At 44.8% G+C, this 21,929-nt stretch overlaps 1 protein-coding gene across 3 annotated transcripts in view; it reads left to right on the forward strand.

Annotated features, from left to right (window-relative positions):
- VPS13D (vacuolar protein sorting 13 homolog D) overlaps nt 1-21,929 on the forward strand; it is a 252,275-nt gene that overhangs the window by 69,631 nt on the left and 160,715 nt on the right. For all 3 annotated transcript variants that reach the window (XR_014299363.1, XM_082685387.1, XM_082685388.1), the window contains 10 exons: nt 141-253; nt 2,660-2,872; nt 6,256-6,521; nt 7,849-7,982; nt 11,406-11,561; nt 12,733-12,943; nt 13,665-13,739; nt 16,802-17,008; nt 18,879-18,968; nt 21,772-21,912. Coding sequence is in view for 2 of the 3 variants with exons in the window: in XM_082685387.1 (XP_082541513.1) it covers nt 141-253; nt 2,660-2,872; nt 6,256-6,521; nt 7,849-7,982; nt 11,406-11,561; nt 12,733-12,943; nt 13,665-13,739; nt 16,802-17,008; nt 18,879-18,968; nt 21,772-21,912 (1,606 nt within the window). In the remaining variant the exon portion in view is untranslated. The remainder of the gene's footprint in view (nt 1-140; nt 254-2,659; nt 2,873-6,255; nt 6,522-7,848; nt 7,983-11,405; nt 11,562-12,732; nt 12,944-13,664; nt 13,740-16,801; nt 17,009-18,878; nt 18,969-21,771; nt 21,913-21,929) is intronic.

A 21,929-nucleotide genomic window follows, 5' to 3' on the forward strand; every position in this document is an offset into this window, starting at 1 on the left:
CTTAACTCTCACAGTCGCAGCCGATGGCCACCTCGTGCGTGGATCGCTCCAGCTCACCTGCGGAGAGCAGATGGGACGGCGAGCAGATTAATGTCTTGACATTTTAACCCCCTTTTCAGACTGGCGTTTTCCTCTTGCAGACTGTTCTCAGTGGAGAAGTGTACACGTGCATGTGCTTCCTCATCGATATGGTGAACGTGAGTCTGGAGCTGAAAGATCCCAAAGGAAAAGAAAGTACTGGGTCCTTAGCCAGGTATGACTTTCACGGTGCTGGTTTATGCCTGGTGACCCACAGGACTGTAGCAGTACTGCAAACAGTACTCGTATTTCGCTTTAGCGTAGAGCGGAGGTTGCAGAACGGTGGTTCATGACGGAGGTGGTCTGCACAGTGCGTTTTGGTTGCTTTTTCAAAGTTTAAATTCATTGCTTTATGAGTAAAGACAGGTTATTAGGACGTGTCAGTGACCTCCACACCTGGTGCTGAAATGGTTGCATTAGAAAGAGCTGCAGAAATGAATCAAAACTTTCCTAAGACTCTGCTGGCATTGGTTGTTCTGTTTTGTTTTGTTTTCATGTCAGCACTGTTCAAAAAAATTGGACAGTCGACACACAACGTGATGTTAGTTTCACATGTACAACAAAGTGATTCAACTTCTCCGTCCGTTTTGCTGCATTCGCCGCGAGTGCAGGTGCCTTCTGTCGCCCTGGGACACTCCTACGGCACGGTGACTGTATTGCTTGTGTTGTACTCTTGGTCCCCGTGACTTACTCATTCCATAACTGGAAGCCCGTACCTCCCGCTCCCCTTCACCCATTCGCCTCCCCACCCTGAATCTACTGGTGTTCGGAAGCATCGACTCCAGACCCGCAGTTACGGAGAGCTCGTACTGCTGTCACTGGTACCTGTGTAGCGCACCTTTAACGTCGTGCGGTTTCTGCGGGGAGAGACACAGCAGCCACTGCAGTTGTGTGTGAGTGGCAAGGAGGGGGTAACATTCCAGAGAGCCTGCGGTGTTGTAAGGGAGGCTCCATTGGAAAAAGTCATATCATAATATACTCCTAATGTAATCTTGCTGCTGTGCTATGTCATCGAAGCTTAAAATCATAATAATAAATAAAAAGTGCCATGGGCTGGAGGGAGGTGTCAAAAAAGAAGTGACAGACATGCAAGACACAGCAGGGATTGAGAAAAATGAAGACGTTTTCCTCCTGATGGTATGTGACCCTGGTGGCCCGCAGGCTGCTCTGTGGCCACAGTCACTGTGGCTGATAGAGCAGCCAGTGTCTCGATGTGGCAGCAAGTGAGACGAGAGTCCCTGAGTGCCCTTGAATTCACCTCACAGAGTTGGAGCACCATCCACCTCACGGAGTCCACCATTCACCTCACAGAGTTCGAGCACCGTCCACCAAGTGCAGAGGGGTCCGAAGCGCAGGCTGGGCGGTGTCTGCCGAAGGGGAGACCCAGAGCTAGTTGGGGAGCAGCCCTGCTCACTGCGTCCCCGGCCAGCATTTAAAAATTGGGGGACTTGGCATAAAAAGTTTGGATTTCAGCCTCTTTTGAGAAGCTGAAAGCTTTGACAATACTGGGCCCATGTTTTCATGGAGGAGCATCTTGGGCTGCCTGTACATAGCGCGTGTTTGCCTGGTGATTCACTTTGTGCGTCTGTCACTTGCATGGTCTGGGCGTACCAGGGATTTGTGATTACTGGTCTGGAACCCGGACGACTGTGTTGTGTCTTCACACCTGATACCTTTTCATTTTGATCTCTTGACAAGCATGTGAGGCTGAGGCCAGGCAGATAAGACTTCTGTTTTCCAGATGGACTTTTTATCTAGTGTAAGGTCACATGGCTGGAAAAGTGGTTCTGTATTTGAAAACAGGACTTCGAAGTCTAGAAATTTCCCTACTGAAACACTCCTTTTTTTCTTGGCTTTCTGTCAACAGTCCATCCTGGCCTCTATCTAACTCAGTTGAATGAAACATGGTATAATGAGGCTTGGGGCCCAGATAGTCTTGTGAGTCAGCAGTTTTTTTCTGATGACTAGCTATGCCCTTAGTTTTTTATAAATTGAAATAATTCTGTATGGAAGGTCATGATGGTACTGAGTAAATTATGAATTGCACATTGTAGCTTCCTCTGTTATTTAAAAAAAAAGGCAGTATCATATGTACTTCCTCTTGGTGGATCAGTTGCATTATTTCTCTATATGAGGAATGTTACTTGTTCTGGTTGCTTCTAGGAAACTATAGTAGTTATATAACAATTGGGCAGTCTCTGAAGAGGGGAATCTGCAGGAAGGCTAGGAGTTGACAGATGAAGGTCTAAAGAGACCCTTGGCATCCCTTGGAGATTGTTAAACGGATATAACCTTCTCAGACTTGAGATGAGAAACAAGAATGCCATTGCAGCCAGAGAATAGTAGATAATGTTATTCCTCACGGAGTTCCTATGGACAAGGTCATCTTCCTGGAAATGAAAAGTAAGAGATAGGGGTCAGTGGCACTAGATCCTTTTTGAGGATTCTGTTAACAAAATTGGGGAAAGTTATTCCCCTTCATAATTCTCAGGGATACTTAGGACTTTGTTCCATTGTCTCGAACTTAGATAATTTTGTGAAATGGAAGAGTTTAATATCTTGTCTGCTTTTTCCCTTTCAGATTCGACTTCAAGAAATGTAAACTGCTCTATGAGAGCTTTTCCAACCAAACCAAGTCCATTAACTTGGTTTCCCATTCCATGATGGCTTTTGACACCCGCTATGCCGGGCAGAAGGCCAGCGCCGGCCTGACAAATGTCTTCAGCTGTATTTTTCAGCCTTCCAGGAACAGCAGCACCACCCAGGGATCCATCCAGATGGAGCTGCATTTCAGGTAGTGGACCGAGACCCTGATTCCATGTTTCTCTATCAAACTTCCTTTTGTGGCCAGTGGGCCAAGGCTCTTTCACAGGACTGAGGAGTCACTGGAAAGATGAATAGAAAAGGGCTCACCAGTGCAGCTCACAGCGCATTAACTCGGTATTCCTGTCACCTTGCAGTTGCCTGTATTGGCCAAGAGATGTCTCTGTTGCCTTAAAAAAAAAAAGTTTAGAATTAGACCAGAGTCTTAATCTCTCTGTAGACTGTTGTAGTATGTAGAGCAAACAGAGGAAGGAAGAAATGATTCTTGTTTAAGGGGAAAGAAGATGTTTGGTCTGTAGAAATTATAGGCAGGAAGGTGGTTTTGACTTGAATTATTGCTTTATCTATGCATGTCTTGCTAACCCACTTCTCCATTTAAACGGGGCCTCTTTGAACTAGCTTGTGTTTTTCTTCCTGGTATTAGCCAGGAAGCATCCGAAATGTGCATATAATGAGTGTATGTTTTGGAATTGTACCAATGTGGGCTTAACATCTCGATCTACCACCTTTTAGCTGTGTGTCCTAGGACAAGTTCAACTACTTTGACCGGCAGTTTTCTCCTCTAGAGGGTAGAGGGGACAAGTGTACCCACCTCACACGGTGGAGGCGGGAATTAAAGAAGTAACGCTGGCCTGTGGTGTGGCCCCGATGGTAGTTCTTATTGTTATTACCGGGGCAGCGGGTGTTATGTACAGTGTACTGCTGCAAGGTTTTATGGCTAAGGTGGGAATAGGCCTGAAAACCATGAAAAATTAGGTTTGATCTAAAATCCTCCAAAGCAAATTCAAAAGGAGATCTTTGGAAGAAACGTCAGTTCTACTCTATTAGTGCCTAATGTTCTCAGGCTGTACCTACGAACTAGTAAGTGAAAAGGCTGGGAAAAACTTCATGGGCCAAAAAAGATGAAGATTATTCTTATATTCCTATGCTTGAATGTACCTGATACTTGAGTGTGCTGCATGGTGAATTCTCAGGGTTGAGATTTCTTTTAGAGAGAGGCCATGGTCCTTCTCCATATGCCTTTAGGAAGTCTAGCAAAGTACTGTCAGATCTTTGCCTGAACTTTCTGGATGCTCTGAAATGAGAGTGCTGGTTACCTCTAACTGTGGGCCCGGCCCCAAGCCACACACTTCCTTACTTTGATTCTTAAATCCTCCCAGCAGGTCTGCAGAGTGGGTGCCTTCTGCCCAGTTTTATAGCTGCAGCAGTAGAATTGGAGGGCACTGAACGCCTCTCCAAAGTGGGTAAATGACATGCTCAGGACTCACACTGATCGCAGCGCCCATGTGGCTTCCGACAGTCCTCAGGTGTGGTCACTGCGTGTCTCCTGACCTGGCTGATTGCAGTCAGATGTGAGGCTGGCTGTGATTTGTGGTTCTTTTGTTTGAAGATGTTTATCTGAGCAGGAGGCTTCCATATATTTGGTCCTTCTGCAGAAACAATTTCTTTTTGGGTTTGCTATATTATTATTGATCTAGCTTCCTAGTCTGTCAGCTAGTTGTCTCATTAATCGTATTTTTTTTTAAAGATTTTATTTATTTATTTGACAGAGAGAGAGATCACAAGTAGGCAGAGGCAGGCAGAGAGGGGGGTGGGAAGCAGGCTCCCTGCTGAGCAGAGAGCCCGATGCGGGGCTCGATTCCAGGACCCTGGGATCATGACTTGAGCTGAAGGCAGAGGCTTTAACCCACTGAGCCACTCAGGTGCCCCTCATCGATCTTATTTTTAATACACAAGGAGCCTTGGAATATCACTCTGTGTATATACTGGAGGTGTATAATTTCTGGGAGCCAAAAAGTAAAGTCTTACCTTGGTTCTTGTGAACAGAAATACCATTGTGAGGGAGAGGGAGTTAACATGTTCCCTTGATTGGAACTTTTGAACGCTTTCTGTGTCTCCAGAAGAATTGCTCTTCTGTTGGGATTTTGTGTGTCAAATATAAATCACTTCACAGTGTTTAAAGGCTTGAAATATTTTCCAGAAAAGGGTATCAGGCATACTTTGACTTTTCAGTTGGTGCATAACTCTGACGATCTATGTTCAAAATGGGGTGGAAAAAATTTTACCGAGGGCAACATTTTTTCTCTAATACAAAAGAGTAAAGTGTTTCTGTGAAAAATGCTGGGTCTGTATGAGGGAGACATGCATCACTGTGCCCTTTCTCCAGAGGCAGTGAGCCAGGTTTAGGAGAAACAAGAGAACTAGAGAGGCCAGACGTAAAAACATCTCAGAATCAGCTTTTGCTGAATAGGAGCCCCTTTGGGGGGAGGTAGCCAGGTACGTATGGGTAGTAGCTGGAGCCCCAGAGTCACTTCGCGGCTCACAGAACAAAGTTCAACCCAGAAAACCATTCAAAGGTATCCTGAGCCCACTTTCCTTCTGTCCCACCCGTCTCTGCCCACTCATATTCTGGTAGGGCCACACCACGGGTTGCGACTAGGCTTGGGGTTCTCCATGGGTTTTCACCTCAAATAGAGAATTCGGGGTAATCGGGCCTACAAAGCCAATATTGTCTCTCTCCCTCCCCCAACTCCATTTCTGGGTGCTTGGGGCTATGCCCACATATAAATGTCATTTTATTTGTCGTCCTTCTCAGGCTAAAGATCTGGGTTGTCTGGTCAGATCCAGTTGGCGAATTAGTACTATTGTGTACATTTGATGTTTGTAAAGAAGTGATCCCAAATATCAAAGATAGGGTGCCTCGCTGATCTTCTTGAAATAGCCTGTGGGGAAGGAACTGACATTTACCGAACACACACCTGTTATGTGCCTGGTGCTTTGTCTTTTACCCTGTTCATGTTTCTCATTTTATAACTGAGGAAACAGGCTCAGAGAAGGTAGGCGACTTGTCCAAGATAACACAGCTTATAAGCGACTGGATTTGAGTCCGTGCTCTTTCTGCTGCACCGGGATTTCTCGGCTTCAGCACTGTTGACGTTTTAGGTTAGAGACTTCTGGTTGCGGGGCTGTCCTGTCTATTGTGGGATGTTTAGTACTATCCCTGCCCTCTGCTCTCTAGAGGCTCATAGCGAGCCATGCCCCCACTTTGCGTTGTGACCAACACAGACGCCTCCAGATGTTGTCAGACATCTCCTTTGGGACAAAATCACTCCTGGTTGAGAACTGCCAGAGGACACTATACTGCTTTCTTACAGCATAAAAATGTGATGAGCTTTTGAAAATATACACCAAGTATCTTATTAGACCACTGTTCAGAGTTTACTGATACCCAGAGTGGTCAATTTTAAAAATACGGGAAAAACACCTGCCCAAGCTGAGTAGTATACTTGCAAGTTAATAAAATACATTTCTCCCTTCCTGTTTTATTTTTTTGTTAAATCTTTATGCTTGCAGATCTACAAAGGATTCGTCCTGTTTTACGGTAGTTCTCAACAATCTGCGTGTGTTCCTCATATTTGACTGGCTCCTGCTAGTCCATGATTTTCTTCACACTCCCAGCGACATCAAGAAACAGACTCATGTTACTTCTTCTCGCCACCGTAACTCTAGCAGTGAATCTGCTGTAGTTCCCAAAACTGTGAAAAGTGGAGTAGTTACCAAGCGGTCTTCCCTTCCTGTGTCCACTGAAAGGCACCTGGAGGTCAAGGTCAACGTAACAGGTGAGCCTATTGTCGTAGGTGTGTTGTAGGTGTGAGTCACTGATTCTCAGTCTGCATGGTAGGCTCAATATGTGTCTTCTAGGATGATTTTTCTGTCATCTCTGTATCTTGATGTGAGCACTTATACATTTGCAGACCAATGAGTGTCGGAATCCGTGACCTTCATTTTCTGCTGTGAACTGCGGGCTCCCATTCAAGATTGCAGGGTTCTGGGCCCTCGGCTCCACCAGCCCATGGCTGTTGTCCAGCTTGAGTGCTGCCTGGCCACTGGTCTTTTCCCCGAGTGTTAACTCTGGCTTCAGTTTTCTGTTTGGTCTTTAGTGCTCCAACAGATGTGCCTTACTGAGTTTAGGCAAATCTGATATGTGAAAATTGCAGGATAAATAAGTGAGGGGATCATTATTTTCTTTGCAAAAAGAATATGTCCCTTTACAAACAGATTTCCTGTGGTTTTTGTTAACTAGCGAACTCTCCTGGTAGATCCGTATGTATTTGTGGATCTACTGTCGTGTTGCTGACGTAGCCCAACTACCGCTCAGGGGTTTGGAAGAAGCCGGCCAGCACAGTGCGCTCCGAACAGATTTAGTTTCAAAAGTTCAGTCTAAACAAGGGGTTTGATGAAAACGAAAAGTAAATTTGTCATGTACAAATGAGTAGGAAACTGTCTATATTTAGTAATTTCAAAAAGATCTATGTTAAATTAGTGTATGTTCTTTGTAAACCACTTGAACAGCTATGTAGATGATGCCGTGCCTCCCACTGCCCGACCAGCATTAGGACGTGTGTCTATTTCTGGGTTTTTAAAATAGGCCATTGCTTGGAGAAGGGGTGATAACCCAGGCTTCTGAATATCTCATAGTCCTCCCAGGAGACTTAGCTTAAAAATACATTCTACAGATTTTTTTAAAAAAATTTATTCATTTGAGAGAGAGAGAGTGAGCAAGCCAGAGCACAAGGGGGAAGTGTGAGGGGAGGGGCAGAGAGAGAGCAGGGAGCCTGATGTGGGACTCGATCGCAGAACCCTGAGATCATGACCTGAGTGGAAGGCAGATGCTTAACCAACCTAGCCACACAGGTCCCCCCTTAAAAATACATTCTAAAGAGAGAAGAGAAGCTGCATCCCAGTCTTTTCTGCCTGGGCAGATACAGAGAATTTGTTCAGGCTGGTGGTAAAGCCAAGTGTCGACAAACATCCTGGAGCGCAAGTCTTGCTGGCTAATCCCCCTCCCCTCACCCTCCCCAGTGGAAATGCATTGACTACTTTGCAGCAGCCTGGTGTTTTCCAGCTTCCCAGCTTTGGCTTGGTTGACCATGCTGTCCTTTCCAGGCACGGAGTTTGTGGTCGTTGAAGATGTGTCCTGCTTCGATACCAATGCCATTATTCTCAAAGGCACCACAGTGCTCACCTATAAGCCCCGATTTGTCGATCGCCCCTTTTCAGGGAGTTTGTTTGGCATCGAGGTAAGAAATCTATGTGTCGATCAAAACACTCAATGTTTGGCTTAAGAGAAAAGCATTTGGAAGAGAATTTTACCTGCTCGGCTTTCATTAGGGGAAACCATTGATGGAGTCGGGGAACGCTGGCCCCTCTCTCTTTGGTTTGTCCTCAGATCTACCAGGCTATCCTTATATGGGCAGTCAGTCCTCCAGTGTCAGGCTGTAAATAATGCTGAGAGATGGGACTTCTGGGTCTTACATAGTCCCTTCCTCGAGAAGTTCAGCGAGACTCTTGCAGTCCCCAGTACTCTGCAGGCCCCTGCTGTGCCTTCAGTGGCTGTGGTCTAGCCCTGGGGAAATTAGTCAAGGTGGGCAAGTGGTCCTCATTTCCCTGTGTCCCCTTCCCTGCGTTGAATTGTCATCTCTGTGAAGACTTAGGGCTTTGTGGTCTTGGAAACTTGTTTATATGAGGTGTGAAGGATTTGATGCATTATCCTTTCAGGAATATCTCATTTGTAGAAGGATATCTCTGAAGAGGCATGCCTAACCTAACGGAGTGAGTCTCTCATAGTGCTGCTTGAGGCTGTAATTTAATCTCATGAAGGAGATACTTGGCGTTGGAGTGGCCTTCTGTAGCCTGAAAATTACATGATGCAATATTGAGTAAAAACTGCTTTGTTTCTTTTAAGGTCAGGGGCCGTGGAGAGGGAAGGAGAAATGAGGCAGATTATTATTTCTATCAAGTGTTCTTAATCTGCTGATCTCTGCTGACGTTCCTCTTGTTATAATATTAGAATATTGGGTCCAGGTTACTCATCATTCCCTTTATGATTGAACTTTTCGTGCCCTATTCTTTCCAGTTGTATTTCAGAGGTTGAATGAACAAAACTTTTTTCACTGTCAGCAGCTTATGGCACTTTTTTTTTTTCTCTCGCAGCAGATATAGCTCAATATAATCTGTAGAGATTTCACTTCTTGATTACTTGTTGCTCTCATGTCACGAAACCTCAGTTTGAGGGGAAGGATTTATGTGCTGGTGTGATGTGAGCTGATCATGAAATTGTCGCTCTTTCCCAGCCTCTCCAGTACCAGCTTTGAATGGAAAATGTTGGTGATTGATTAATGAACTGTCAGGGACAATTGAGTTTTGTGTAGCAGAAGGCCCTGAAGAAAAAAGGAAAATGAAACTTCTTTTGCTCTAAGTCTTAGAGAAACTATATTATTTGAGATTCCTGGAAATTCCTTTCAGTTTTGTTCCTCAGGCAGCACAATTGGATCTGAATTTTAAGACCCCTCCCCTGGCTTCACCACCCCCGCCCTGCCGCCGCCCACGCCTTGGTCCATCACTGGTGCAGAATTTATAAAGGAAGCCAAATGAGTTGATTTTGACTATGGTAAAGGAGCTTGGTTTCACATATTTTCAGCACTAGAAAATGGCCTCCATCCCCCCAAAAGGGGGTAAAAGGGAGAGCAACATGAATGCTTTCTTCTATACTGTTCTTTCTTCCTCTCTTTTTTTTTCTTTTTTTCCAAAATTTTGTTTAAACTTTACTTAGTTAATACGCAGTGTAATATTGGTTTCAGGACTAGAATTCAGTGGTTCATCACTTATACACAACACCCAGTGCTCATCAAACCAAGTGCCTCCTTAATGCCCCTCCCCCACCAGCCCCTCCCCCACCCACCTCCTTCCATCAACCCTCCGTTTGTTCTCTGTGGTTGAGAGTCTCTTATGGTTTGTTTCTGTCTCTCTTCCCCTTCCCATATGTTCCTCTGTTTTATTTTTTAAATTCTACATATGAGCAAGATCATATAATATTTGTTTTTCTCTGACTTCACTTAGCATAGTACACTCCAGCTCCATCCATCTTGTTGCAAAACACAAGATTTCATTCTTTTTGATGGCTGAGTAATATTCCATTGTAAATATATATAGATCAAGATCTATAGATATCATATCTTCTTTATCCATTCACCAGTCAATGGACAGTTGGGCTGTTCCCGTATTTTTTTTTTTTCCAGATTTATTGAGAGAGAGAGAATGAGCAGGGGGAGGGGCAGGGGGAGAGAGAGAATCCTCAAGCTGACTCCATGCTGAATGTGGAGCCTGATTCAGGGCTTGATCCCAGGACGCCGAGACCTTGTCTGAATCGAAATCAAGAGTCAGCTACCCAACTGACTGAGCCACCCAGGCACCTCCGGCTATTGTTGGTAGTGCTGCTGCTATGAACATGTACCCCTTTGAATTTATGTTTTTATATCCTTCAGGCAAATGCTTAGTATAATTGCTGGACCATAGGGTGTTCTATTTTTAACTTTTTGAGGAACCTCCATACTATTTTCCAGAGTGACTGCACCAGTTCGCATTCCCGCCAACAAAGCAGCAGGGTTCCCCTTCCTCCACATGTTACTTTTAGCCGTTCTGACAGGTGTGTGGTAGTATCTCATTGAGATTTTGGTTTATATTTCCCTGATGATGAGTGATGTTGAGCATCTTTTCATGTCTTTTAGCCATCTGGATGTCTTCTTTGGAAAAATGTCTTTATATCCTCTGCCCATTTCTTAACTGGATTATTTGTTTTTTTGGGTATTGAGTTTGATAAGTTTGTGATAGATTCTGGTCTTCTGTACTGTTCTTGAAGTACAAAGATAATTCCGTCTTAGAATGGGAGTCTTCTCTCCCTTCTCTCTCTCCATAAATACGTTTATTGTTAAACTTTTTTATTATAGGACTCTTCAAACATACACAAGTAAACAGATTACTCTAATGAGCCCCTGTATAGCCCATCACCCATCTTCAGTAATTAATGTGTTTATTTTCAATTATGAAAGTAACAATTATATTACATCAAATTGAGGGAGGGGAAGAAGTCCATCCCTTTGTCTGGACTCTCTGTTGGCATTTTGATGTGTTTCTTTCCTTAAGGTCATGGTGTAATAGTACTCTGATTGCACCGTTTGTCCTCATAGCGCATGTTGTAACTACCTGCCTACATTCCATGAGGTCTTTTTAATCATCTCTTTTAAATGATGATAAAAGGGTCCATTGAGTAAATGTGATATAACCTGGGCTGCTCTGAATTGTTTTTGTTAACTATTAAATAATGGTTCAGTGATTTTTGTTTCCTGTATTTTGCATTATTTCCATAGACTAGTTCCTAGAAAGATGTAGGATTATTGAATCAAAGTGTATGTGTAAATTTTTGGACCTTTTGCCATGTGACAGTGCACTGCCTTTTATAAGTGGGGGAGGACCACTGACCACCCTTCCGGCCGTGGACAAGAATGCCGGCCCCCCCTTGACAATATTTATTTCATCAGTTGTTGTGGGTCTTTTGATAACACGGGGTTGATTGCTGCCGAGATAGTGGGTTTTTTCCTGCTGATGCTTATTAGACTCTTCTAAATCAGACATTAATTCTTCCTACACTGCATTTCATTCTCTAGGTGTTCTCATGCCGACTAGGGAACGAGCACGAGACGGCTCTTTCAATTGTTGATCCAGTTCAAATTCAAGTGGAGCTCGTGGGGAACTCTTCCTACCAGAATAGTTCAGGACTGATGGATGCGTTCAATAGTGAAGATTTCCCACCAATCTTAGAGGTAATGATAAAAAACATGTAGACACATCGATACACTCTCAAACACTGCCCTGTGCCTGAACACGGCATATTTACTCTGCTCAACTCAACAATGTTTTTAGCACTTTGGCAAATACCAAAGAAATATGACATTGTCTCTGTCCTAGAAAGTCTTTCAGTCTTGTGGAGAATGAAAGACCTGTTCATTACCTAGTATCACGTTGAAGTTTTGTGAAAGCTGGCAGAAGGCAGACCACAACAGAGGGAGGAGTGTGGATTGTGGGTGGAACCGAAGGTAGGGACAGGATATCAGTAGATAGCGGAGAACAGTCCACATTAGGAAGTAGCTAGGTTGGGGGCGAAGGGGCCCAGCCAGCACAAGACAGAGGGAGGTCTCCCCAGAACAAAGATGTGCATCCGGGAGCATGGAGGATGATGCCTGGTCAAGGTGAAGCTGGGCAAAGAACACAGAAGAATTTGGTGTTTTATTTCTTTGGCCCAGGAAGAACAGTTCATCCATTGGAACCATGGGACATTGAAAGGGAGAGAAAAGCCCTGTTAGTTTTTTATCTTTGAAGACAAAATACGTAATCAACCAGGTGCCACCCCCAGACGTTCCGGCAGTTACCCCAGTTTTAAGTGGCCTGGCGCTGGTGTCTGCATTGCTTACCGCTGGCCGCTGTAGTGTTGATGTGGGAGGGAGGCCGGATGTGGGGAAATGCTAGTGTGGCACTGGACTCATTTAAGGTTATGTTTGGAGAAAGAAGAGGTAATTTTTGTTGAGTGGTCAGTTGGTTTCAGGAATTAAAAAGATTAAATCAGTCAAAGCAAAATGAGTTCACAGAATGCTGCCGATACCCCCCCTTCCTTGTCCGAGCTGTTCTCTGATTCTCTACTTTGATGATTAATCTTGTAAGAAAATTGTTCAACTGAAATATTCATTGCTGTGGTAGATTTCCTAGCTTTTCGTTTTTTATTTGGTGCAGTTTTGTGAACATTCAACCTCATAGCACATTCAACCTTATGGCCCTTCGTGCTTAATTTTAAGATCTTCCCAGTCTTCGAAATGAAAAATTAATGTGGTGTCTGTGGAACTTCTAGAACTTGAGTTGGGAGCTAGACATACATGTGAGAGGTGTGGGCGTAAAAGCAAATTCAACTTGAAAAAACTGCCGCCTTCTCAATTTTGTTAGATTCAGTTACAAGCCCTGGATATCCGGCTCTCCTACAATGACGTTCAGCTGTTTCTTGCCATTGCAAAATCCATCCCAGAGCAAGCCAGTGCTGCAGCGCCGGACCCAGTGGCCCTGGAGACCAGCTCTGTTAGCAGTTCCCTTCCGGGTGGGACTCGGGCTGGAGAGGAGATCAGAGAAGGTTCCAGACACACCCTAGATCCTGTCTTGGGTAGGTGTTGAACTGTGAAACCCAACTCAGTCTGCCTAATAGTTCCCCTTCCAGTTAACTGTTCAGATTGTCTTTTGCACAATTAAATTCTTCGGAGTATAATTGTATGTCATTAAGTGTAATTATAAGTATGATGCTGTAATTTTTAAAAAATTTAAGAACAAATACAACACCCCAAACCGACCGCTGTAACCTACACTAGTTTTCCTTTTACCACTTCTTCCAGAGCTATATGGATAATACTAAGGGCTAGTTTTAAACATTGAGTTTTTCTCCCTTGTGTTGATAATACTAAATTTCAGTTTTAAACTTTTATGAACACAATCAGTATAGGGAAAAGACTCTTAAAAATTTCAGGGTGCACTTTGGTAAGTCTCTAGGTTGGAGCCCATTTTTTTTTTTTTTAAGATTTTATTTATTTGACACAGAGGGAGAGATCACAAGTAGGCAGAGAAGCAGGTAGAGAGAGAAGGGGAAACAGTCTCTGTGCTGAGCAGAGAGCCCAATGCGGGGCTCCATGCCAGGACCCTGAAATCATGATCTGAGCTGAAGGCAGAGGCTTAACCCACTGAGCCACCCGGTTGCCCCTGGAGCCCATTTTTGCCTAGAGAAACAATGTTTTAGCCACCAGCTTCTGAATTTCTTTCTTTTTTTCCTTTACTTAGTGAGTGGACTCATTTCTCTAAAATTATTTATGAAAATTATATACTTTTTTTCCTAGAGTTACAGCTGGCTAGACTGCAGGAGCTGGGATTCAGCGTGGATGATTGCCGCAAAGCCCTGTTTGTGTGCCAAGGTATTTGCACCAGGGTTTCCATACCTGTTGTTCATTTTGACAATATGCTTGCTTCCTGTCCCATGCCCCCCATACCCACAAGGTAACCGAGAGAGCCAGACTGTATTTTGACTCCCCTCCATGGTTTTCTGTGCGCTGAACATGACCTTGGGCAGGGCTTAGTGAGGAGCAGCAGTATTTCATAGGGGATGAAAACTTGGGCTCTGGAGCTGATGCTTTTGGTGTGTACCGTGCTGCTGTTTTGATTACTTATTGGTGATTCGGTTAAGTCACTTAGCCTCTCTGTACCAGTGCTTCCTTATCTGAAAAAAGAGGATAGGAGTACTCCCCTTGGAGGTTTGGTATAAACAGGCAGTGTCTCCAGAGCACCACGGGAAAGTGCCTGGCACCCAGCAGGTGCTCTGATGCTGGTGACCAGCACTGCTGGCGGTCATGGTAATGGTGCTGATGCGGAGAGTCAGTGCTGCTGAGCTCCCGTGTGCCTCATCCTGGGTTTTCTTGTGGGATCTTCATAACCCTTTGAGGTGGACATCACTGTCACTGCTTCAGATAAGGAAACTGGCTCAGATAGGTAAACTGGTCTGAGATCACCTGTTAGTGAGGGGCTAAGATACACGGAAAGCCAAGCCTGCCTGTGTTCTTTCTGCTGCAGCAGAGTCCCTTCCACCTTCCTCTCTGTTGCCATTTTTCTTAAAACAGGAAGGTAAAGCAAAGGCTGCATTTTTTTCTTGTCTGTGCTTATATGTACGTTTCTCTACTTCTTTTTTTTTTTTAAGATTTTTAAAAAATTTTATTTATTTGTCAGACAGAGATCACAAGTAGGCAGAGAAGCAGGCAGAGAGAAAGGGGGAAATAGGCTCCCTGCAGAGTAGAGAGTCCGATGCGTGACTCGATCCCAGGACCCTGAGATCATGACCCGAGCTGAAGGCAGAGGCTTTAACCCACTGAGCCACCCAGGCACCACTACTTCTTTATGTATTATATATAGCCATACGCATGTATATGTATATACGTATAATATCATGTATGTTGGCAGATTGTAGTACAAATACAATTAATTGTGTAGCCTCTTTACAATACAGTTTTTTTGACTACAGTCGCAATATTATTGCAGTGTACTTAATACCATCATCTTCCTGTGTCATTAAAATTATTTGTAAACAATGATTTTTTTTTACATTGACCTAATGATTTATTTTATTTTTTAAAAGATTTTATTTATTTATTTGACAGAGATCACAGGCAGGCAGAGAGGCAGGCAGAGAGAGAGGAGGAAGCAGACTCCCCGCCGAGCAGAGAGCCTGATGTGGGGCTCGATCCCAGGACCCTGGGAACATGACTGGAGCCGAAGGCAGAGGCTTTAACCCACTGAGCCCCCAGACACCCCAATCTATTTTATTTTTATTTTTTAATTTAATTTTATTTTTTCAATGTTCCAAGATCCATTGTTTATGCACCATCCCCAGTGCTCCACGCCATACGCGGCTCCTTGATACCCACCACCAGGCTCACCTAATGATACATTTTAATTTAACTCTTCTTTGCTTTTCATTCTTTAAATATTGTACACAGTTCTGTAATTCATATTTTTTGGTATGGACTTCTGTCTGTATCTTTTAGTACTTCCTTATAGAGAGACCTTGTAGGATAAACACTGGATCCAAGGGTGTAACTATGTTTTTCAGACTTTTTATTCCATTTGATAAATCTTTTTCTAAAACGTACCAGGCTGAACTCCAGCCAATTCGGTGTGAAAATGCTGGTCGTACAGCACAGTTCTTCACATTAGCTATTATTTTTTTCCTTCTGAAAAAAAAGGGAGACAGATTTAGTTATCTTGCATTCCTTAGCTTTGTTTTCACCTAGACGTCACACTTCGTTAGTTTAATTAACTTAATACCCCCAAGTGTGTACATTTTCTATTTTTCTTCTTTAACACAACATTTCTTTTTAATTTCTTTCTTTCTTTTTTTTTTTTTTTAAAGATTTTGTTTATTTGTCAGAGTGAGCACAGGCAGACAGAGTGGCAGGCAGAGGCAAACGGAGAAGCAGGCTCCCACTGAGCAAGGAGCCTGATGCGGGACTCGATCCCAGGATGCTGGGATCATGACCTGAGCGGAAGGCAGCGGCTTAACCAACTGAGCCACCCAGACGTCCCTCTATTTAATTTCTAGGAGCGTTTTCGATTTTTATTAATTTTTATTTCTTTAGTAGCTAAGGTGTCATTCTTTCCATCACAAAAACAATAACAGCAACTATTATCAGTAGAGCCTTAGATATGTGCCAGGCTCTGCTCAAAGGAGAACTTTACGTGGACTTGTCTGTTTCCTCCTTGTGGTAGCCCTGTGAGTATGTGCTATTGGGCACAGACACCAAGTAACTTGCCCAAGATCCAGCATCTTCTAGGTGCTAGAATCAGAAGCCAGGCCACCTTCTAGAGCTTGTGCCCTTAACCACTTACCCCTGTGTTGTGTACTGTCCTCTAGTAATTTATAGATATGGGGTTGCATTGATTTCCTTTCCTTTATAGCTTTAGCGATCTGGCAGTGTTGGGGATGCGAGTGGCTGTTAATTTAACAGCAATATTACACACGTGCCCTTCTCATTGCTCTTTGTTCTCAAGGAATTCCTGATCGGTGGAGAAGACAAAGTCATTTGAGAACAGTCCCAAAGTAGCACATCAGTACAGGCAAAACTACACAGTGAAGATTACATACTTCCTAGAGTGACATCTAGAATTTGGATCCTGTCTTTTCTTCTCCTCTCCTCTCCTCCGACAGATGTCATAGTAGAGGAGGGATGGCTCCTGGAGGCATTTCGAACCAGATCATGAAGGGTGGTGAACTTGAGTGGAAGGTGTGCAAAGGGGCTGCGTTCTATTTGCCTAGAGATAGAATTCCTATGCTAGTTTTTTTTCTTCTTTTCTAAGACTGAGAGTAGGTACATCTGGGGAGCGGGAGCCTCTTGGGCTGTCCAGTAGGTCTCTAAAAATGTTTCCTCAGTGAGCTGCTTGAGTAGCTGTGCAAGCTGGCGGAACTGATGGCCTTTAAATTTTCTTGAAGGCCAGCTGAAGAAGGCAGCAAGTTGGTTGTTTAAGAATGCCGAACCTCTGAAGTCTCTCTCCCTGGCATCGAGTGGCCGCGAGAGCCAGGGGCCCGTGGCGGCGCGGCTGATCTCTGGGGTGGAGGTGAAAGCCGAGAGCGTGTGCATCTGCTTCATCGATGACTGCATGGACTGTGACGTCCCTCTGGCTGAGCTCACCTTTTCCCGTGAGTGTTTTCCCGATGTTCAGGCTCATCTTGAAGATTTGCCATGATTGCCGAGTTATTTGGAGCCCGTTGTGTGTGTGTGTGTGTGTGTGTGTGTGTGTGTGATATTCATGCTCCCTACTTAACAGTATGGGTGAAATTCAGCTAATGGTTTTACATCTGTTTTTCATTATTTGTATTTTAAAGAGATGTGTATTTATTTGCCATATGTGGCCTTCAGCCTCTAGTTTGGGAATAATATACATTGTCATTGATGAAATTTCTGTTCTATTAACAGCTCTAGCTAAATAATTCCTGATGTCTCCGTTTTGTTTATCTTTTTATATATGTAAAGCCTGCAATGAGCCCTGTTATTGGAGGCACTTAAAAGATAAGCTCAGAAAATGCTCTGCCCTGTGTATGTTTGAAAGGAAAGCACACAGAGTCTTACTAGAACGTTCACCTCACAGTGTCCCCCATAGGGCGCTGAGAGCTCTCCTTCAGTAGCAGCGGGGATGAGGGGACGAGGGCCTCCTCCTCGACCGCGTCATCACAGGCAGTGTTAGATGGGGCTTCGGTGGAGAGTCCATGAAAACCTCACCACTGGGTTTACTCTCAATTTTCTGCTGTTGTGACCTTGCCAGAGTCTTTTTCCTTCAAGGAAAATTCCATCCTGGGGATTGAGTTAGACCTTTGTACACGGGAGAGGCTTCCTTTTCCCTGTGCTCCAAGGCCCCACCTGGGCCACAAGACTGAGAGTGATAGCTGGGATTCTGATGGAGAATCTTTTCTGCGGGGAATAATTACTTCTTTTTTTTTTTTTTTTTTTTTTTTTTTAAAGATTTTATTTATTTATTTGACAGAGATGACAAGCAGGCAGAGAGGCAGGCAGAGAGAGAGGAGGAAGCAGGCTCCCTGCTGAGCAGAGAGCCCAATGCGGGGCTCGATCCCAGGACCCTGGGATCATGACCTGAGCCGAAGGCAGCGGCTTAACCCACTGAGCCACCCAGGCGCCCCGGGAATAATTACTTCTTATTTTTCTACGGTGATCTTAAAATTTTGAGCTAATCTTTGTCAGGACATAACTGCTCTTACCAGTCTGCCTTCTGATTTTTAGGCATTCAGGACAAAGTAGGTTTTTTATATTCCTACAGACTTGAGATACACAGAGACACCTGGGGGCTGGGGCTGGCCTGGGACAGGAAGGAGGCAGAGGAGGCCTTTGCCTAAGGCACAACATTGCAAGGGGTACCAGAAACTCAGGAATTAGGACAAATAACATAAAAAAAAAAGATTTTATTTATTTGATAGAGAGACAGTAAGAGAGAGACTACAAGCAGGGGGAGTGAGAGAGGGGGAAGCAGGTTTCCCCTGAGCAGGGAACCCGATGCAGTGCTCGATCCCAGGACCCTGGGAGCATGACCTGAGCTGAAGACAGATGCTTAAGGACTGAGCCATCCAGGCTCCCTGACAAATAACATTTTAACACAGTGTTAAAAAAAAAAAAAAAAAATCAGGGGTGCCTGGGTGGCTCAGCGGGTTAAGCCTCTGCCTTCAACTCAGGTCGTGATCTCAGGGTCTTGGGATCGAGCCCCGCATTGGACTCTCTGCTCAGCGGGGAGCCTGCTTCCCTTCCTCTCTCTGCCTGCCTCTCTGCCTACTTATGATCTGTCTGTCAAATAAATAAATAAAATCTTTAAAATGAAAAATCAGAATTCATGCAGAAAGCCCATGATGAACAAAATATCAAGATTTCGCGCGCTTTCCTAGGGGGTCATCGGTATCAGCTGTGTTTAACGTCCATCCATCTCTTCACTAAAACCTCAGCTGAGAAAGTTCGCTCTGGTTTGCTCTTGCCCCACGGCTGCTGTAAGGTGTGCTTTCTTCGCAGGTGTGACCTTCCTGCAGCAGGCACGAGCTAGCCCCGAAGGCTACGCCCACTTCACCCTCTCCGGCGACTATTACAACCGCGCCCTGTCAGGTCAGTCCCTGCACTTGTGTGATCGTGGGGCTAAAACCCACACTTCAATATGTGCCTGAGCCTATTTCTACCTAAATTTTGCCGGAGGGAAAGGGGGCGGGGCCGAGCAGGGAAAGGTGAGACACAGGCGACTAACTAGGCACAAAAGATCGAGATTTTTCTTTTTTTCTGACATATCTGATACATTGCAACTGAGTTACATACAAAGAAGTTTTTCTAGTTAACTCCATTTGAGACTGGAGTTTGGCTCATTCTAGAACAGGGAATGGCTCAGGAGCGAAGGATCATTTTTCTGGCCCTGACGGAAGCTAGATTTCAAGGGAGATTTCTGCCCGTAAGCATTTTATACTTCAAGCATCCTTCCTCCTTGCTGGACCTTTTCCACTAGAGGCATCCTGAGTCCGGGATTGTGTATAATGTGCCACACCCTACTCCCTCACGCAAAACATAGCTGATCAGAGCAGGCGATCCTTCTGGAGACATAGAACCTGGGTAATACTGCAGAGCATTTTCAGGTTTCTTTCCTTCCGCTGGGACGAGGTAAGGACCCATATACACAGACATTCAGGAAGCGGGGGAAACCAGGGCTGAGCAGTTTGAGTGTGAAGTTCTCTGCTGTAAGGGAGTGCTTAGTAGGTGTGGGCAGAGTAGAGCTGCACAGCCCAGGGCTTCGGCCTCAGAGTGACTGCTCCCTCTGATTTCGTTGGAGACAGAAGCATCATTAATTGTGCTGCTGCTGCAGATGGTTCTAGAGCACGTGCGGCAATTCCTTTTGTACGTTAGTTAGCGTTTTTCTCTCCTTGTTCTGGATTCACTTTCTAAGAGTGCTAGCACTCTGATTTCCCAGCTGTTCAGCAAGTTTAACTTTAGAATATTGATCCGAGTCTTACTAGGTGAGAGAGACTCTCACGGGGCATATGGAAGCCATTTTTCTGAGATTCATGTATTTTCCCAGAGCAAATCTTGCTTCCTTTTGTAGTTACGCGAACAGTCAGGTCACTAAGTGCTGAACAGTGCTAGGAGACAAACCTGCTCGATGCTACGTATCCGATTGGGTTCCTCTTGGTCAGTCACCTGATCTGTGGCTGACGGAGTATAGCTCGAAAACTGTTAAAAATGAGCTGTCTTGGGATGCCTGGTGGCTCAGCTGGTTAAGCGTCTGCCTTCAGCTCAGGACATGGTCCCAGGGTCCTGGGATCAAGTCCCGCGTCCGTCTAGCTCCCTGTTCAGCAAGGAGCCTGCTTCTCCCTCTGCTTGCCGCTCCCCCTGCTTGTGCTTGCTCGCTCTTTCTGCCTCTCTGACAGGCAAATAAATAAAACCTTTTAAAAAAAAGAACTGTCCTGAAAAGTTGAGTCTTTTTTTTTTTTTTTTTAAAGATTTTATTTATTTCTTTGAGAGAGCGAGAGAGAGTACAAGCAGGGGAGCAGCAGAGGGAGAGGGAGAAGCAGGCTCCCAGCTAAACCAGTAGCCTGATGCAGGGCTCAATCCCAGGACCCCCGGATCATAAGCTGAGCCGTAGGCAGATGCTTAACCAACTGAGCCACCCAGGTGCCCTGAAACGTTGAGTCTTTAAAACCACAGAGAGGTACCATTTTTCTTGTCCAATAGCCTGAGAAAAATTAAGTGTGACACTGCTGTGAGCCACGGAACTTTAACTTCTTGCCATTAGAATTTTAAGTTGGTGCAGCCACTATGGAAAACACTCTGACATGTAGCAGGGTTAAGTGTGAGCATTACACTTCTTCTAGGTCTGTACCCCAGAGGCTGTCTGGCCCGCGTGTGCTTGGAGACAAGCAGGAGACCTCATGGTGGTGGTTCCTCCTCATAGCTATAAAGTGTGGCCTCGAGGGAATGTTTCACGGCAGTAGAACGAATACGTAGATTGCGGTGTATCCCTACGTGGATTACAGTTCACTGGGGAAAGTAACTGTGCCACAGCTACGTAGCACGGTCATGAGTGAAGCAGAGAGGCACGCGGTTGGGCAAAAATAGAAACTTATAGACGAACACATATGGCCGGATTCCATTTATGTAAAGATCCCCAGTAGGTCGAACTCACCAGTATGTTCTGAAGAAATACATGTGTGTTGAAACTATGAGGGGAGAGCAAGGAAGTGATGAAAGCTGCAAGCTGATGTTTACGTGGGGTCGGGTGGGAGGGGCTGGTGGGAAGCGAGCTGACACGGGACCGTGGCACTCGGAGCCTTCCAAGGACCATATAGTTTTCTGTTTCTTAAGCTGAAGAGTGGCTGCATGGGGCTTATGGTAATTTTGTTCTTTAAACCGTACATAGACGTTTTCATACCTTTTGTACTAATGACATTTTAAGATTAGAAATTTGAAAAACTTAAATTAATGTATATCCAGTTATGCTGTACTTACTTATCCAACCAACGGATTCTTGTTGGAAGTGGGAGAATCCAGTTAAAGGGTTACTTAAGCTGCACTTAAGCAGTACTTTTCCATTCTGAGTCCGAGACTCCTTTCTCCATCTTGAGTGGATCAAAAGCAGGTCGTGCCTGCTCTTTAAGAAAGAGGGCGCATATGCTCTGTGCCCTTCTCCCTCCCACCTCTGGAAGAGCGTGTGGGGCCCGTATGTGTCCTTCCACTCACGTGTCCTCTTGACAGCACAGACGTTGGTAGGGTGACCTATCGCTGAAGATGGTGCTTTCACTGTGAAAGCACATTGGAAATAGAAAGCTGTTAAGCAGCAGTTTGTCTTTGCTGAGCGTTTGTGAACAGCGTTCGCCCGTAAGCTCTCGCTATCTGCCGAACAGATGTCTTATTTCCTGTGTTCTTTTAGGCTGGGAGCCATTTATTGAGCCATGGCCGTGCTCCGTATCCTGGCAACAACAGGCAGCTAGTCGTCTCCATCCTCCTCGACTGAAGCTGGAAGCCAAGGCCAAGCCCCGTTTGGATATCAACATCACCTCTGTGCTAATTGGTGAGGAGAAAGTTGTC

Source organism: Mustela nivalis, assembly GCF_964662115.1.
Source record: "Mustela nivalis genome assembly, chromosome: 10".
Lineage (NCBI taxonomy): Eukaryota > Metazoa > Chordata > Mammalia > Carnivora > Mustelidae > Mustela > Mustela nivalis.